Below are 14,112 nucleotides of genomic sequence, written 5' to 3' on the forward strand. Positions count from 1 at the left end.
TCGAGCTGTCTTGAATAACTCTCAACTCTTAAATAGCTTTAAGAAATGTGAGAAATTGCTTTTATACTGAAGTTTGAAAGTAGGAGTAGATTTCATGAATTCTCAGCATTTAAGACTAAAATGGCACTTTGAGAAGCTTGATAAATACAGGCCCTGGGCTATAAACTGTGCAGTTGCAGTGGGATTACACAGAATTTGGAATACTGCAGTGCTATATAATTATTCTCTCTACTCCTATGTGAGCCAGCAAGTTCTGCTATCACCACTAATGCTATAGACTAGTAGTTCCCAACCTTTTTTGTCCGAGGTACCTCCACAGTCCTGTCAGATGAACTCACGTACCCCTTCATCAATTTCAAATGTAATGTATTTCATGATTATTGAACAGTCAATATTTACTTTGGTTTGGTCAGCAATCATACTACTATAGTTTCAACCATTTAGCTAATTATTTCAATCATTTAGTCAGTACTTTTAATTAAGCATTTCAGCCACTTAGACAATACCGGGCTTGGGAATCACTGCTATAAAACACACTTATTGGATTCATTCATTTATGCTCTTTTGCGGTCATGCAGCAGTAGCACCTTTCACCATGAGGATCATTATATTTACTTTCCCTTTGGTTTGGTACTATTTGAGTTCAAAAATGCATGTCACACAGCTGGGAATATTTATTCAAAATCCAAATAGAATTCTCTCCCGTTTCTTGCTGAAAATAAATGGTTAAAGACAAAATAAAAAAAGGTTTTCAGATATCAAACAGCAGCTTCCTAATTCCGCTTTAGTGCGTCTCACTTGTAAGGCTTTGAGCTTGTTCTCGGCTGTATCCTCCCTCTCCATCAGATCAGTTAGCTCCTTGGTCTTTGACAGCAGCCAGGACTGGAACCTCTGAACGCAGCCTTGGTACGTCTGGTGCTCCTCCGCCATCTTCTGAAGCAGCGACAGACGCTCCTAGCACAGCAGGAGAATATTTAGCAGTGCACTTGTTCAAAACCAATGAGCATCTATCAGCACACATCACAGACTTCATATTTGTGCATCTGAGCGAGGAGTGAATTTGTATTCTCCTGTGACAGCGAGATTTGTTGTCGGTTATCTCAACTACAAGACTTTTGTTCGCACGTAGACATTTTAGATAAGAACACAGAGATAACCAAAAGGAGAGTTCACAGGCGGCAGGCGCTTTCAGAAAACCTCAAACAAACAAAGCATTATTTAAATCACAACATTCCCATTTGGAGTCAAAAGTGCAGATTTGCCAGCAGATGGTGTGTTCATGTGAATGCATGATGTAGGTTAGGGCTGCTTGGTTATGGGGAAAAGAAATCATAATCCTGAATACTCGTTGACTTTTGGAAAGAGGTTGCATTTATTCAATTTAAAAAACAGTGCAACAGTGAAACAAATCAACAGTGAAAACACAGAACTGTGAAATTTCCCTTTATACTCTTCCTGTTTGAAAGTTTTTTTTTCTCCATTCTGAACACAAGACAAAATAGGAGTTTACTTGCAAAACGTAATGTGCAAAATATTAGTTTTTCCTTGATTACATTGATCTCTATAAAAATTTGGATTAATTGCACAGCCCTAATGTGGGTACATAAAGATGAAGGTGGATGTAAAATCTGACAGCCTCATAGATGAGGAAAGCAGCAGGCATGCATTTGTTACTGTTGACTAATCCAACAGTATCTCTTCTCTGAATGTTAATCATTCCTGTCTGAAACTCCGATAACAATAATCTCTTGTCTCCCTATGCAGCGTCTGGATTTGCTTATAGATGCACAGAATAAACATCAGCATGCTTTTCATTAACCTCAAATGTATGTGCAGTGGTGTGGCTGAGGGACTGCTCATAGAAAGAGTAAAGTACACAAGTAAACATGAATTAAAGTTTGAAATGATTGCTGTTAATGAAAACTAAGGGATCACTGATTTGTGGGCACTGTAGGCTCACTTTGATTCAGCACAGGGCTGTGCAACTGATCAAATTTTGATCGTGATTTAGATTTCGGCTCCTAGCGATAACAAAAACAATGTCATCGAAAAAAATTGGGAAATTGGTGTTTTCACTGGTGGTTTGTTTAACAGTTTCACTGTTTTTTTTTTAAGTTCAATTAATGCAACATCTTTCCAAAAGTCAATGAGTCATTGTGTGATTATGATTTTTTCCCAAAATCGACCAGCCCTAACTTAACATGTCACTCGACATCAAATATAATGCGAATCCCACTAACACACTCACACGTAGGGTTGGGCATCGTTTTAATTTGAACAATTCGGATTTCAATTGTGATTCTTCCTTTCGATTACGGCGCTTATCGATTCCAATTCTTTGAGGGGTGGAGTAGAAACAATTTTGGTTATTTTGTTTCAATAGTGATTTACAGTTTTACCCGGCTTTTTCAACGTAAAATAAAGCAACTTTAGAGCACCGCTTACTGTGCTCCGTGGCTGCAACACAACAAGCGATTGGAAGTATGCTGGCTGCCACAGAAACCCAGACTTACGTGTGATAAATTTGGAACCGATCGGATTCTAAGCGATTCCATAAAGAAACAATTCCATTGGAATCGTAATTTTTGAAACTACTCCAAGTTGGAACCGGTTCTCGATGCCCAATCCTACGCATACGGCAAACCAGATAGCTTCCACCGCACCATAATCTCCTCAGTAAAAACACGGCATCTTTTTGAGTTCGCGGCCACAATTCCTGTTCCCTTGATCCCTCACAAACTACACTCTTAAACTCAGCCAACAATACAGTGGTGCTCATAAGTTTATGAACCCATGCTAAAGTTGACTAAAAAGAGGAATGAAAAAAATCATCTTTTGGAAATTGATCTTATTGCCTTAATTTAAAAAATGAGGAAAAATCCAACCTTTACGGACACCAGTTTTCTTTGTGAATGAATAATGTATCGTAAATAAATAAATGTTCTTCCTTAAAATACAGGGGGCATTAGTAAGTACACCCCTATGTTAAATTCCTATAAAGGCAGGCAGATGTTTATTTTTAAAGGCCAGTTATTTCATGGATTCAGAATACTATGCATCCTGATAAAGTTCCCTTGGCCCCACATCATCACATACCCTTCACCATACCTAGCGATTGGCATGATTTTATTTCAGTTAGCCCAATAGCTGCTTTGATTTGCATTGAGTGATGATTTTATGGAAAGTACCCCATGATTGAATCAACCAAATCATGTGAGTGTTAGTTGATTAAGAAGTTCTTTAGTCCAGGACAGCCCTAAAAATGACTCAGTCTCTGTTTCAAGCCACCGGCTTCCTGTTACAAAGAAGCTGTTCCTCATTTGTTTTACTCAAAAAATGAACACGCTTTCACTGCATGGTTCATTCTAATATTCTTTCTTAGAGTATTTCTTTAGTTCATCCATTACATTGTCTTCTCTCCTCTTGTGCTCAGAGGGTTATTAAAGTGTTGTCAAAGTATTATTCTACGCATGTTCTACCTGCTAACTTGTGTGCACTTTCACATAAACCACAAGCCCGTGCGCCATACATCCTTTCCACTAGCATAAGCAGAGCTGTCACAGATTGGGTGCAATGCTCTGATCACTGACACGCACAAACAACAGTACATGACTTATAACTACTCCAGTTCAAGTTGTGCATCGCACAATATAAACCCCTCACCCATCATTGCACTCTGTACTCTTTGCGCAATTGGTCATCATTATCCATACGTAGACTTTTGCATTGGTATAATTTCATCTACATAGCCATCCTTGGATTGCTGCCAATGTATGTGACCCATTTACATGTCCCACAAGCACTGCCGTCACAGCCTACGCTCCCAGGCCTTTATTACTTTCCATGCTCAATCGATTCGTACAGAGCTTGGTGAAAAAGGCTTTTTCTTTTTTTGCCCCCTCAACTTGGAATACACTGTAGCAGGATCTAAACCTGTCCAGCATGATCCCGCTGGGGAAAAAACATCTTTGGAATCTTATTTTTACTACTTGGCACTTATGTTTAAATATTGTATATACTATTTGGTCACTCTTGTACGTCCTATTGTAATTTGTCTGTTTGTCTGTCTGTAACTGATGCTGTGTATTGTCATCATACTCTCCTGAGAAGGACACATTGATTGTCTCAAAAAGGATTAAATAAATAGAATAAATAAAAAAAGGTTAAACAAACACACAGACACACACACACACACACACACAACACACACACACACACACACACACACACACACACACACACACACACACACACACACACACACACACACACACACACACACACACACACACACACACACACACACACACACACACACACACACACACACACACACACACACACACAGTCTGTGACCCCTAGGGGATCCTCAGAATTACTGCAAAGGGGGCCACCAAATTATGTTAAAAATAAAGTTGTTTTTTGAAATTTAGTTTAATATGCAACTCAGTTGTATACAGTACATGTAGGGGGTCCCTACTCCCATCTCTTATTCAAGGGGTCCCCGGCTCTAAATCACGTTGAAGGCCCCTGCTCTAAGCAAAAGGCTGCAATTGAACAGTGCCCTAGAGTCTAGCAGCGTTTCCCATACATTGATAAATTATATTTGTGACGGCCGGCTACACAGTCAATGTTGACCTCCACATATTACCATCCCCCCCCTCTCTCTCGCACTCTCTCTAACAAACACAACAGACCCGACCGTGCAGATTAATTAATGCCATTGATTATTCTTCACACTCCAGTACAGTAATGTAGGTGGCGGTATGAGCCTTAAACTTTCTTCCGTGTTTTGGTACAGTTCATTTTAACACCTGATGCGAGCCACATGGGAGTAGCCTACGCATGAAACTCAAAGTGTTGATTGCTTTAGCGGCATTGACCCGACTCCCTGAATAAGCTGCAGAGACGTTGTCTGGCTCCGCCTCTCTGCTGACCCCCGTTCACATAACAGTTTAGTTCAACTGGATTTCACAATATGCTGGTTTCATTTGCAGAATTTAGTATTTTCTTTGACATAAATTAAGATGTTTTCACCATAAATTTGTGTCTGAAAATGGATCAGAATGCAGGAAATTAAGATTTTGACGCTCAAAATTCCCCCCGCTTCATATGTGTGTCTGGGATTATGAACACCTCAGGACAAGTTAAGGTTAATTTATTATGTTCTTAATACGTTTTTAATCTCGTAGAAAGTAAGGTTAACATTACCTACTAGTCAATGTCGACTTAAGTGTAAGAGACACATAACAATCCCCACTAGGATAATTGGGTAAGTTGCAAACATTTTGTTTTCAATTTTGATCAGATCTCTGCAGGGTAAATCCAGACAGCTAGCTAGACTATCTGTCCAATCTGAGTTTTCTGTTCCACGTACACGTTCCACCAAAACAAGTTCCTTCCCAGGGCTATTTTGCAGAGGCACAGTTGCTCCGTCCGGCGCTTAGACCAGGGGTCCCTTAGCTGAAAGAGACGGAGTAGGGACCCCATACTATTGTAAATATACTGTATAAAACTAAGTTGCATGTTAAACCGGGCCGGATGGATGAAAATCAATGGATATAATATATTATGTATACATCCTTAAGCTTAAGTGCTTAAGGGCTACCTTACCTAATAGTAAGCTTATCTTCAACGTGTAATTTGAAATGTTTTTGTTATTATTCACAAATAGGCAAATTTATCTTTGCTATTAAAATGTTGTATTCATATTAATGTATGTTTTCAGACATATTTTTAATTTTTGAAAAAAGAAAATTTTTATTAACATGACTTAGCGGCCCCCCTGCACTAACTCTAAAGGACCCCCTAGGGGTGACTGTCCCTCTGTTGAAGATCTCTGGCTTAGACGACTGTGATTGGTTTAAAGAAATGCCAATAAACCACAGCACGTTTTTCTCCCATCACGGAACGCTGCGTGGACTAGCCAGACCTTGTCCCGCAGCGCTGTGGAGGAAAGTCTGGCAACGACCACATGAACACCAAATAAATAAGCCCCTCACCTCTGCTCGGTCTCGCACGTCATTGTAGGCCTCCTGCAGCCTCTCCTGGGCCTGGGGCTCCACGCTGGGGTCCTGGGTTCGGTTGTGCAGCGCGGCAGCCTCGTCCAGCAGCCTCTCCAGCAGCGCCGCCTGGCCGTGGATGTCGCTCACCACCACCCTCTGCTGGTCCACCTGCCAGAGCTTCTCCTTCACCCCCAGCTGCAGCTCCACGCCGACATCCAGGCCGCGCTGCTGCCGCGTCAGCCACAGCTCAAACTCCTCGCACGCCTTCAGGTACTCGCCCCAGTGGAGCCACACCCACTCGATGCGACTGGGGGTGAGGGGAAACACATGAAGAAGAGTTACGGAGGGTGGTGCAGAGGGGGGGAGGGGAGAAATAATAAGACACGAGGAAGGGAGGCAAGGGGAGGAGCCGGGGATGCAATGCAAGGGAAGTGATTAGGGATCGACCGATATGGATCTTTTGTGCCGATAACGATTTTTTTTTTTTCCATCAGCCTTAGCCATGAACGATACAGGCTGCCGATTTTGTAGAGCCGATATTTGGAGCTTTTGCTCCCTCAATTTACATCATAAAAACGTAAACTCTGCCACACTGGATTTGTTTTCGGAATCTGCTCTGCCATTTCTTTAAAAATAATCAACAAAACTCTGCTAGTGGGGGAGGGGCAGGGCATTTGTAAAGATCTGGGGTCTTACCTTAAAAGGTGCCGTAGGTAGGATTGTGAAGATCCAGGACTTAGCCAAAACATTTGAACATCGACAACTTCTCAGTCCCTCCCCCCTTTCTGCTAAAGCCCAAAACTGTCTCCTAAGACCCTCCCCCCACAAGGGAGAATGAATGTGTGTGCATGAGCAGTGATTGACACACAGTTAGACATCCCCCCCCCACAATCTATAATTCCAACAGCATATTCCAGCCTTGACATTTTTCAGCTTTTTTTTTTTATGTACAGTACACAAGATATTTAAAAATAGAGTCTGGTTTTCGAGCATTTGAACTAGTCCATCAATTATGTAGTTTAAGTAATTTATCAGGAAAAAATGTCAAATATTGTGGTGCCTGCTTCCCCAGTGTAAGGACTTGCTGTTTTTCCTGTTTTATATCGTTGTAAACTGAATCTCGTTGGGTTCTGGACTGCCGGTTGGACGAATCAAGTTAACTTCTAAAAAGGTCACCTCTATGCATTCGACATGTTGTTGTCTAAAACGTTTGTTTGATGCAGTCAAACACTAACATTATAATATGTATGCATCACCATGATAGCAAGTAAATCTTACATCATTCACGTAAATTCACATTTGCACCATAAAAAGGTAAGGCATTGCAATAGAAAGAACCCCAACGATCTGGATATTAACTGGGAAAGCCCCACAATTCAGTCAAATACTGTAGCCAGCATGTTGATACCAAAAACAGGTTTTAAAGGCATATGAAACGGTCAAAGAGCTCCTATTATACTTCTTTTCAGCATCATATTTGTACTCTTGGGGTCTACTAGAATAGCTTTACATGCTTCGATGTTACAAAAACACATTATGTTTCTCATACTGCCCACTGCTGCAGCTCCTTCACCCAAAACACTGTCTGAGCTCTTGGCCCGCCTTCCCAAAAAGCCCAGTCTGCTCTGATTGGTCAACAAAATTCAAACAAGCCACTGGGCGGGCTGTGCTTGCTCAGGCGACACAGCACATATGAAACACTGGGTGGGCCTCACTTATTGAGGAATTTCAAACAGAAATGTGGGCGAGACGTTTTCTGGCAGCTCCATTTGGAGTGAAATGTGTTTTTTGTACTTTATACATCTATTGCAAACACAAAGAACTATATAACATACTAAAAGATGGAAAAATCCAAAAAGAGCATAATAATTGCATTAATGCTCTTTGTGCATGTAGCTTTTCAGTGTTCTGATGGCCCAGGTGTGGACCAATTACCTGGAAACAAACATCCAAAGCTATTCAAAACAGAGCTTTGACAGCCTAACTGTGAATGCAGCCAAAGCTGGCCTCAGGGCAAACTAACCAACACCTCAGTGTCAAACACCTACAACTGACTCCACACTGTACACCTGAGTACGGCATGAGAAGGCTGCACCTGTGACAGTGGATGATATAGGTGCAGGTCTCCTCCCACAGGCTTTTCAGGTCTTTGAGCTTGGCGTGGGTGTGGTTCCTCAGCTCTTCATCGCCGCTCTCCAAAAGGTTCTCAGCTGCCACCAGCGCCATGTCCATCTTCACACGACCCTCGTGCTCCGACTGATGGATTTTCTACACATTAAAGTAGAACACATGGAATAGCATTGTAGTCAATATACAATGTTGACATGGTGCACGGTATATTAGGCATTAACAAAACTAAATAATACCCCCTTCATTCTCGGTTACTCTTCCTGCCTTGCATCTTTGAATGAAAATAACATGTTGGAAGTTATTTCATTTTTAGTTTTCAGGAGATACATTAGTTTTCCGGAGATACATTTATTTTTTTTTTATTTATGTATGTATGTATGTATGTATGTATGTATGTATGTATGTATGTATGTATGTATGTATGTATATATATATATATATATATATATATAAAAATAATTTATACAATCATATCTAATATGATTAATTTTCCATGGAATACTGTGCTGTTGTTTCCGACTGCACTTGAATGCAGCTTTATTTCAGAAGAGAAGGAGAGAAAGAAAAGTGCTTTGTTGTTTGGCATCCAACATTCAGCTGGACCCAAACTCCCAGGGAGTTCAGTTTCTGAAAGTATTGTATTAAAAATGAGGTGAGTTTAATTCAACCTTCTTATGACTGATATTTATCTACTAAAATGAAAATAGGAATTGGCTCCTCAGATACTGTAGCCTGCTTGAAGACCAGAAGCTGCAGCTGTCCCCACTCTGGAGTCTAATGACAGAGTACTTCAGCAGCAGCTGGGGTCAAAAGTAAAGGGTCAAACAGTAACCCCCTGTCTGGAGCGCAAATGCACGTCAGCATAGCGCTCACGTGCCAACAGCGTTCATGAAACACTCAAGCAACTGTCTTTTAGGGCTGGTTATCCCCACTGATTTCACGATTCACAAGTTCCTGATTCGATTACATTTCCAATTTGATTCTATTTCCGATTCAATGTCGGTTTGGAATATTTCAGTTGCAAAAACAATAATGGCTACGTAAGGGATTGTATAACTGTAAAAGGTTCCTTCTAACCTGCTGCATTATTAAAAATATCAATGTTTACATTAAGAAATTGACCCCAAGGCAGTTACATGAATGTACTTTCTGTTTAACACGAACACACAGTAACGTGCAGCGCATCAGACTCTAGAGTCAGGGAGTATTTAGTGACATTAATTTAAATATCTTGAGGTCAGAGTCAAGGGACCCCTTTTAAAATGTCCATGCCAGTTCACAAAAATGTATCCCATCTTTGGAGCGTTATTTACCCCCTTCCTGACTAGCTAGCATGCTATATTTGGTAACAATGGATTCCTAAGGTCTTCTGGTTTAATATGATACAGACAGGGATTCTGGATTTTATGAATCGATATTGTAACATACAAATGAAAAACGTTTTAAACCCAGCCCTGCTGTCCATACCGGTTCCGTCTTGTCCGCCAATTTCAAAACATTGAGCAGCAGGGCAGGGAGGCGTTGGTGGTCTGAGCACAGGTGTCTAGTGCAGTTTGTCCATGAATGAACACTGCAGCTCCTCTACACCCAAAAGGTTCCCGCCGTGTCTTGCTTCCCAGCTGCTGGGCAAAAGTTAAGAGAGAGTCTGTGGGAAAACACACCGGAGCAGAGCGCGCTGCTGTCTGGCTCTGTCCACATTCACTCTCAAAATGTTGAAAGGTTGCGTTTACGCCTGACAGAGGTGGCTGAGACGCGAGCCTGCAGGAGCCGACGCAGACCAACACATTCTTATTTGTGTTTTTTGACCCGTCTACTACCCCAACCTACCTCGTTACGTGGATTTTCGGCCTTTCATACTACTCTCTACCATAGCTCTTAACACTACCTCAGCGCCGTGGTCGAGCTGCTGCTCTGCCCGGTGCATTCCACACAGATGCTAAAGGGTGACTTTTGCATCAGTACCTGACGCTGAGAGCCACTGACCAAGCGTCCGGATTTCACCAGTTGGGAGTGTTAATGGGTGTGCAGGCAGCTGCATAAATTAAAATGAGAGAGTATCTGTTGCGTGAGACGCGCTAGAGAAGAAAGCATCTGATACGCTTGCAGTCTAGATAGGGGGTCAGTGAAGTATCTCACCTCTGTCTCTTTGAGTCGTCCCTCCAGGGCATCACGGGGCCCCTGGGTGTTGTCGTTGGCCTTCAGCCTGTCCTGGACGGCCCGCATCCAGGAGAGGGCTGCCTCCAGGCTCTCCATGAACTCCTGCTGCTCCTGCTGCGTCATGACCAGTCCCGCGCCTCAAAAAGAAGAACAGAACTTAGAATTTTAATTTGAAGACATTTTCTTTTTTCCTTTTACAGAAAGCCTGTGTTACAAACTGGGCGCTTGAATTTGGAAAAGAACTGGGCGTTTACAAAGTAGGCAGGATCTTACAAAAAGTAGATATTGTTAAGTTGCAGCATGGGAAATGAAGAATTATATTGGCATGTTGTTTGCATGAGGAAAACCAGCAGACACACTTGTTGTGACTAGTAATTCAATTCTTCCACACAGACAAGAAACCACTGACCTAAGGTAGAAAGCTGAATCCACACCTCACAGACAAGAAGCCTATATATACACACACCAGAGGTTGGTGCGTAGACTGTAAAGGTAAAGACGGAGCCCTGCAAGCAGACCGGAGCGTGCCTAAGTTCCCACAGCCCTATGTTCCCACATTTCTAAGATGTTTTTCAAAATTAGGCCCTATGTTCCCACATTTCCTTTTTCATAAATTTGTATCAGATTTTATCCCCCTTTCTCCCAATTTGGTAGCCAATTACACTCAACCTATTATCCAGTAGCAATGGACTACAGATGGAATGTAACCCTAACCCTAACATAGGGCCTGATTTTAAGAAAAATCGTAGAAATGTGGGAACATAGGGCTGTGGGAACCAGTCCTTCCAGAAAAATGCTGAGTTTTTTTGTGATTGTTGCGGTCAAAAATCCTTGATTATGCAGCACGTTTTCTTAAAAAATGCAATGAAACATGCAGGATATTTATGCAATGAAATTGCGGGAACTTGCAAAAACTGCAGTTTGATGAAAAAGAGAAAGAGAAAGTGATTCCTCCAACACCCTGCTTTTCGATGATGTTCACGTCGTGTAATTATGTCACTGCATAGCGTTCCCATGGCAACAACAGCCAATGGCTGCTTTTTTCAACTTTCTGCTAAGATATATGTGACAACGAAAATGCGGGGATTATATAATCATGCAAGCCCCGTATATTTTGCGCGGAAATCGGCAATTTATGCGGCGAAAGTGCGGCTTATTTGAAAAAAAATGCGGCCCCTGTGCGGCTCCTCAATATGCAGACTTTGGCTGATTATGCATTGAATTATGCGATCGCATAATCGCGTTTTTCTGGGGGAACATAGGGCTGTGGGAACATAGGGCTGTGGGAACATAGGGCCGTGGGAACATAGGGCCGTGGGAACATAGGGCCGTGGGAACATAGGGCTGACCCCGAGCAGACAGCTGTTCCAGGGGGCGCGGGCCGGGTGTCGGAGGGGCTCTGAGGAAGGCCAGCCCGATTGCAGAGCATCCGATCTGAACCCGGTGTCAGACTGATGAGTAGTCGTTGTTCACTAAAATCGGCACCTAGCAGATGTATCAAATGATAAGTGTAGTTAGCATCTTTAATTTGTTTAGGTTGTTTGTTAGCTTGCTAGCTTGTGGCGGACAGCTACGATGACATACTGTACGTACTGACAGTCTGCTCTGGAGGATTCAGCTTTCTTTGCCGGTGTTGTGTCAAAATTGTTGCCCCGTTGATTAGAGTTTCCCATCATAGGGCACTTTCACACCTGTAGTTCGGTGGACTCGGCCATGAAGATGCAACATTGTTGCATTTTGTTTGGGTTTTGTGTTGTGCCTGATATTATTGGTCTTCCTTTTGAAGCTCATTTTTGGTTGACTATTAGTTTAATAATAAATTATCTTATTTAAACCTGAACTGCTTGTGCAAGGTTGAAATTGCAGGCTAGTAAATGCTCGGTTTTTGGTTCACTTCCTGTATTTGGGTCAGATCGCGTTCTTACCTGAAGGGAACCAAATTCTCAAGCTGACCAGAGTTCGTTTGTTTGATCCGCACCAGAGTTCGGATGAGCTTTCACACCAGCCCAAACGAACTGGACTATCCAGCCAAAACGCTCCAGGGTTGGTTTTAAAAACGGACCAAACAAGGTAGGTTAGAAAGCAACCTTAGACAGCAATCGGTTTACGCATCGGTGACGTACTTAATCAAGCTTGCCCGCGATATGTTTGAAGCTCAGATTTCAGGGAGGTGCACAGACGTCTTCACCTTCAGCAGAGGAATGTGAAAACACCTCTCTAGTGACAAACTGTGCACAGATACAAGTCAGTATAGTCAAGGTCTGACATTTAATTAAAGTTTTTAACTGAAGAGGGACTTTAAATAAATTGCCCCGTGTCTTATTATGAGCATTTTTAAGAACAAGGTAATTGCAAAATTCCACAAATTCCATCTGCTGCATCAAGGCCAGTCAGGCATTGTGCAGAAACTCAGCGTGCCCACATGAGAGACAGCTGGAAGGAAAGATTTTAAGAGAACATAACTGTCAGAGGTGGTCTGCAGTAAATGTATGAGAGGGAGGAGTCCTGGCCCTGAAGGAGCACAAAGAGGCACCACATCATTTCTGAGAGGGAAAATAAAACGCAGGGGGCGTGGGCCATTTCCCAGCATGACTCACTTCTCCCCACCACAACATTCCTTCTACCCAAATATCTACTGGTTTTGCCTCTTGAAACTCCCTGTCTTCAGTGGAAGACAACAACAACAAATCTTTATACATACAATGTAAAAATGGTATCAAGAGCTTGACCTTGTTGTCGTTTTGGGTCATAAACATGTCATAAACATTATAAACAGGTCATAGGCTAAACGTTCATGCTTGTCATTACGAGTTAGAGTTAGGGTTCATGTGTTCATGACTGTGTCATGTCACTCTTATGTAGATACCTTCAAGTAAAGTGTTACCGAATTTTGTCATTAATAATAGCATTTCTTCTGACAACTAAATGTATTGGAAAACAAGCTATCGTTTTTTCATTTGGAATTAAAATGTGTGTGTTTTATAGTAACATATTTAGTTTGAGGGGACGACATTTTAAAAACATTTTGTAGTCGAAATGAGCTGGGGTTAGCTCAGCGGCTAAAATTGCACCTGTAACAATGGACATTTTTGAAATTGATAACCTTAACGATGGCTCAATTCCATCAAGAGTACCAGTAAGCTATTTCAGTGAGTCAGCATGCCCAATACCAGGACCTCTCCTAAGTGGAATGCAGCCATCATTAACGGTTTTGAATACACCTGTGCTTTTCCTACTATGACATGTAAACATGTCTGCCGTGAAAAAGCTCTATTAGTAGGACTACCAGTTGGGAAATTGTACCTTACCTGCACTCTGTCACTGTTCTAATCTATTTTGCTTTCGTTTCAGTTTTAACAAACTCACAACATACATGTTGTGGACGTATTTGTGTCTTGGGAAACTGTTTAATTAAATGTTAAAATGGCTTATTGCCATGAGTAAAGTAACTTTTGGGTTCAATTGTAGCCGCCGCCCGCTGCAGTCCGTTTAGAGACATCGAAGCCCCTCCTCCCTTTACTTTGACAGCTCGTGCAGTAAACTCGCATTAACTCTAACCTTAATCCAGTTCTCTCACGTGTGCCACTCACGGCGGTAACATCCACTATTTGCTTGCAATACTAACTGCGGTTACCGTGCTCGTTTTTAATTCAAGGACGCGTATGTAGGCTATATTTAACGTTACACAGCCTAGTTAATACTTCAGTCTGACCTATATGCTATGCTAACTTAAAGGTGAGGATTCAGCGTTGTGCCGCCAATATATCCCAGACAACAAACCAACCACCGCAGCTCATTGAAGTGCAGTAACGTTAACCCG

General features: G+C 42.0%; 1 protein-coding gene across 1 annotated transcript in view; it reads right to left on the reverse strand.

Annotated features, from left to right (window-relative positions):
- syne3 (spectrin repeat containing, nuclear envelope family member 3) overlaps positions 1 to 14,112 on the reverse strand; it is a 54,775-nt gene that overhangs the window by 40,404 nt on the left and 259 nt on the right. The window contains exons 2-5 of the mRNA XM_028566029.1: positions 10,272 to 10,429; positions 8,101 to 8,273; positions 6,003 to 6,312; positions 799 to 954 (exon numbers count right to left, since the gene is read on the reverse strand). Of these exons, the coding sequence (XP_028421830.1) occupies positions 799 to 954; positions 6,003 to 6,312; positions 8,101 to 8,273; positions 10,272 to 10,415 (783 nt within the window). The 5' untranslated portion in view covers positions 10,416 to 10,429. The remainder of the gene's footprint in view (positions 1 to 798; positions 955 to 6,002; positions 6,313 to 8,100; positions 8,274 to 10,271; positions 10,430 to 14,112) is intronic.

This window comes from Perca flavescens, chromosome 20 (assembly GCF_004354835.1).
Source record: "Perca flavescens isolate YP-PL-M2 chromosome 20, PFLA_1.0, whole genome shotgun sequence".
Taxonomy (NCBI): Eukaryota; Metazoa; Chordata; class Actinopteri; order Perciformes; family Percidae; genus Perca; species Perca flavescens.